The sequence below is a fragment of the Sinocyclocheilus rhinocerous genome, unplaced genomic scaffold, assembly GCF_001515625.1.
Source record: "Sinocyclocheilus rhinocerous isolate Xijiao unplaced genomic scaffold, SAMN03320098_v1.1 scaffold2985, whole genome shotgun sequence".
NCBI lineage: Eukaryota > Metazoa > Chordata > Actinopteri > Cypriniformes > Cyprinidae > Sinocyclocheilus > Sinocyclocheilus rhinocerous.
The window spans coordinates 165972-171031 of NW_015661690.1; the positions used below are offsets into that span (position 1 = coordinate 165972).

Consider the following 5060-nt stretch of genomic DNA (forward strand, 5'->3'; position numbering starts at 1 on the left):
TGTGGCACAATCGCCATGCCATACTCAGCTCACCCTCAGGCGCGGTGCAGGGGGCGGAGCTCCTCTCCGTGCTCACGCAGTCCGCGGTTTTCTCCCTCGTGGCTGGCATTGTCGCCGGCTCTCGCACCTGGTCTGTCGAGTTGAGCTCCACGTCCGGGGCGATCCTCCTCTCAGTCGCTCGGCTTTGCGCTGGCTCGTCGATCGCGGCGGGAATTAGCTCTCCGTCATCGGTGGGCTCGAGCTGATGGCTCTGCACCGCGGGGAGATGGTGGGCTGGGCACTGGGTCTGGAGTGGATCTGATGAGATCATCCACGGGGCAGGTGGTGGATGGCGATCCGTTTCTCACCAGAGTCCACTCCACGAAGGCTACGAAATCCTCTCGAGGACCATCCTCGGACGACGGCGTGGTCCTGGCGTCCGAGGATGGTCGTCCGGATAGCTGGTGGTGCTAGCTAACAGCCGGAACAGTCTTGTATGGTCTTCGAGAGATCTGTCCCCCTGCTCCAGCAGGAGGAGGAGGAATTCTGGGTGGGTAAAGGGATCCATGAGGGTCACTACGGAAACAAAAAACACTGTACAAAAATGAAAAACAAAAACGGAGGTTATAGTGATTTGAACAAAGATTATTAGAGTATGTTTTACACAAAAATACTATTTCAATCTTACTACTTTAAAATTTCATGTTTAATTCAGTGCATTTCTTTGTAGTTATTTGTGAAATTTGCTAGCAATTTCTGAGTAAAATTTGTTTCAAAATCGTTTTCAAAATCATCATTAAAAATTGTTTTAACAATTTTTCCAAATTGTTTTCATTGTAGAGGAGATAAATCGATTGGGTCTGTTTCTAGAAAAACAATCTGAGAAATGAGAGATTTCTCCATTTGCTATTCATGCTTTGTTTCTCATTATTGAGAAACGGTTGAGATATTAAAGAGATTTCATATACTGTAAAAAATTATTTGACCAAAGATTATAAGAAAATGCTATTTCAGTCTTTCTTGCTCAAAATTTCATGTTTAATTCAATGTTTCTTTGTTATTAGTGAAATGTATTAGCAGTTTCAGAGTTGTTCAGTTGTTCAGTCAAAATTGTTCTAAAATTGTTGTTTTCAAAATCATTGTTTCAAAAATTGTTCCACATTGTCATCAGTATAGTGGAGACATATTGATTGGATCTATATCTAGAAAAAAACAATTTGAGAAGTGTGAGATTTCTCTATTTGCTCTCCATGCTCTCTCTGTATTGAGAAACAATTGAGATATTAAAGAGATCTCATACATTTGAACAAAGATTATTGGAGTACATTTTACAAGAAAATACTATTTGACTCTAATGTGTTATTTGCCAATTCTTTTTAATTATTTGTGAAATTTACTAACAATTTCTGAGTTAAAATTGATCCTACACCTGTATTTTCCAATGTATTAAATTTCTCTTCTGTGCAACAGAACAGGGTCAAAGTGTTGTATTACGCTAACAAGCAGATAAAAGCACATCTCATACAGTCTCTGCAGCTCATTCTAAGCTGTTATGAGCCATGATGATTATAGTGCTTGTCTTGGGCTCACCTGAAATTAACAGGGCTTTATACAAGTTCATGTTGTGTCAGAGGTGGCATCGACCCATATGATGAATCCGCTGATGTTGTGTGTGTGTGTACTGTGCCAGGTCAGGTCAAAGGGGTAGTGTAGGGCTGTGGCATGTAGCCAGTATGACTGTGTTGTGATTTACCCAGAGCTGGCCAGCGGGCATCTCACGCCTGTGGATATGGCATCACGCTGCTGGAGGGCATGCTGGCCCTTTAAATGTCATAGAGATAGAGCCAGGGCGAGCACTGCGGCCGAACAGCCCCAGTGGAAACTCATGGAATTGGAGTCTGTTTGTGTGTGCGTTTGTTATTTGGGATTTGCTGTACATCCACAAACCCAGTTGGATTTAAAGAGAGAAAGCTGTTATTGTATACATTTTGTAATAATAATAAAAAAACTTACCTGGATGCATATATACTGTACACCAACGTTAAGCGTTATGTACTAGGCTATAGCAAATCTCAACTGCTTGATTGTTATATTATCCAAAAATGTAAACTATATTAGTACCCAGCGATATTAGTTGAATATATAGTACTTATAACTTTATTTACATACATACAGTAGACTCACATAAAACAATATATACTGTATAGCAAATCTCAGCTGCATGATTGTTTATATTGTTGCAAAATGTAATTGTAATTGTTTGTTTGAAGCTGCACAGCTTTAAATATAAAGTTGCATATATATTATATCTTCACACACACAAAATATTTTGCAAATCTCAACTGCCTGATTGTTTCTTCACAACATGTTACATATTATCGCCCAGCTCTTCATGTAAAGTTGGATGTACAGTCGTGGCCAAAATTATTAGAACACTAATCTTTTCACCAGCTAAAGTTAGCTACTTCTTTCTTTTGCTATAGTGTGTCAGTAGGAAATATCAGTTTACATTTCCAAACATTCATTTTGCCATTAATTGTAATAATCCAGTGAGATTTTTGTCTGACAACAGACAGTGCTCCACACAGAGATCTGATCTCATCATCCATCAGTCTGTCTGGAATGGCATGAAGAAACAGAACAAACTGAGACAGACTAAATCCAGAAGAACTGTGGAAACATCTCCAAGATGCTTCAAGAAACCTATCTGCAAAGCTACAGCACTGTGTGTCAGTAGGAAATATCAGTTTACATTTCCAAACATTCATTTTGCCATTAATTGTAATAATCCAGTGAGATTTTTGTCTGACAACAGACAGTGCTCCACACAGAGATCTGATCTCATCATCATCCAGTCTGTCTGGAATGGCATGAAGAAACAGAACAAACTGAGACAGACTCAATCCAGAAGAACTGTGGCAAAGTCTTCAAGATGCTTCAAGAAACCTACCTGCAAAGCTGTAGTAGGCACTTGGGTAACAAATGCTGTAAAATGAGAATGCTGTCAAAAATAATGTCATAAATAGATTTTCTTTATCAATTAACTTCTATTAACTAAATTAAATCAGCACTTGATGTGACCATCCTTTGCATTTAAAGCAGCTTTTGCCCTCGGCGCACTTGTGCATAGTTTCTCAGGTAGCTTTGCAGGTAGGTTTCTTGAAGCATCTGGGAGATGTTGCCACAGTTCTTTTTGATTTATTCTGTCTCAGTTTGTTCTGTTTCTTCATGTCATTCCAGACAGAATGGATAAGGATGAGATCAGATCTCTGTGTGTTTTATTTCTGAGTGAATTAATGAGTCATTAAATAATTCAATCAACTGATTTGTTCCAAAACACTGACAAGTCATTGAGTCATTGAATCATTCAACAGATTCATTCACAACTGAACTGAAGGAACTGACAATACTGTGTTTAAAATGTAAGTGACTCGATATTAAAATTGGCTGAAGCATTTTTGAACCGACACTTGCACTTGTGATATAGTGCGCAAATATCTCATGTACTGTAGGCTAGTACTATTCATATATTAGGATAATAGTAAACAGTGTTTGCTATTCTTGCAGAACTTAGTAAATGTAATTCATGAGGATTATGGAACATTAAATCTGTGAAGTATTAATGGTTATATGAATTTATCTTTTACCAAACAACTGCATGTGAATATGCTGAAAACCACAAAGGTTTACATCAGAAAGAGTAAAAATCTAGTTTACATCACAGTAGTTTATTTCAATGCTCATTTGTCTCTTCCTCCTGTTCTGTTGTATTTCAGCTCTTCTGTTGGGGGTCTCGGACTGACATAGCCTCGGCCAATCACAGCCTGAGTTAGAGGTGGCGGCCCATAGGGGGCGTGATGGCGGCCATGCCATTCGTCAGCGAGGGGAAGTGTGTGAGTGTGGAGTGGGACTTCCTACAGGGGCTCCTCGCCAAACCACCCACCTTACCCTGGTGAGGAAAAACACACCTTCACACAAACACGTTCAAATACGTTTCATTTTCTTTACCAGATTCTTTTTTTTCTGTTTTTTTTTTCTTATTTAAATTTTTGTTTATTCCTTTTTCATGGTTAAATGAAATTTTAGTAATCAAAAGCATGTCTAATTAATTGAAAACACGAGGCAATTTAACAACAATTTATTGAAAGTTAGAATTAGAATTTTTTAAAATTAGACTTTTTCTGGATCCCTTAATGGTTTAATTAAATTCATAAAACTACAAAACAAAGGTTTAACGTTAAAATTTAAACATAGAAGTAAATTGTTTAAAATTCCTTAAAAATAAAGTTTTAATAATTTAATTGCCATTATTATTATCATTATTACTTTGAGAAGTACATTCTACTGAACAACTAATATATTTCTGTCACAATTTCTTCCATGTTAAACCAAACTTTTATTTTGATAAGTTGTTATAAAGACCGAATTTTTTAAAATTAGACTTTTTCTGGATCCCTTAATGGTTTAATTAAATTCATAAAACTACAAAACAAAGGTTTAACGTTAAAATTTAAACAGAAGAAAAATTTTTTAAATTCCTTAAAAATAAAGTTTTAATAATTTAATTGCCATTATTATTATCATTATTACTTTGAGAAGTACATTCTACTGAACAACTAATATATTTCTGTCACAATTTCTTCCATGTTAAACCAAACTTTTATTTTGATAAGTTGTTATAAAGACCTTTGAGTTTCTGTGTGTATATATGATATGATGATGATGATAGTTTTCTCAAATGAAATGGAGAAGTGCTGGTGAAGTGACTCTCAGAGCAGCTCTGGAGATGAAGATCATGTGTTCATGTACTCATACAGTCAGACGGCAAACGCTGAAAAAACACCACTAGCTTCACACTCATTCAAGCAGAGGCACGCAGCACTAGCAGACTTCATATTTAAATAGCAGTCTTTTTGCACTTTAAATTTCACAGACACTAGTCCATATCGTGATTTGATTAAGTGAACAGTGCTACTTTTGTTTACTTTTATTTTCACACATGCACACACTCACACACACACACACACGCACGCACGCACACACACACACACACACACACACACACACACACATTGATGAAT

General features: G+C 37.1%; 1 protein-coding gene across 2 annotated transcripts in view; it reads left to right on the forward strand.

Moving 5' to 3' along the window:
• LOC107726508 (neuronal PAS domain-containing protein 1-like) overlaps window positions 1–5060 on the forward strand; it is a 61865-nt gene that overhangs the window by 12488 nt on the left and 44317 nt on the right. For both annotated transcript variants that reach the window (XM_016536119.1, XM_016536120.1), the window contains exon 2: window positions 3756–3931. In XM_016536119.1, the coding sequence (XP_016391605.1) occupies window positions 3837–3931 (95 nt within the window). In that variant the 5' untranslated portion in view covers window positions 3756–3836. The remainder of the gene's footprint in view (window positions 1–3755; window positions 3932–5060) is intronic.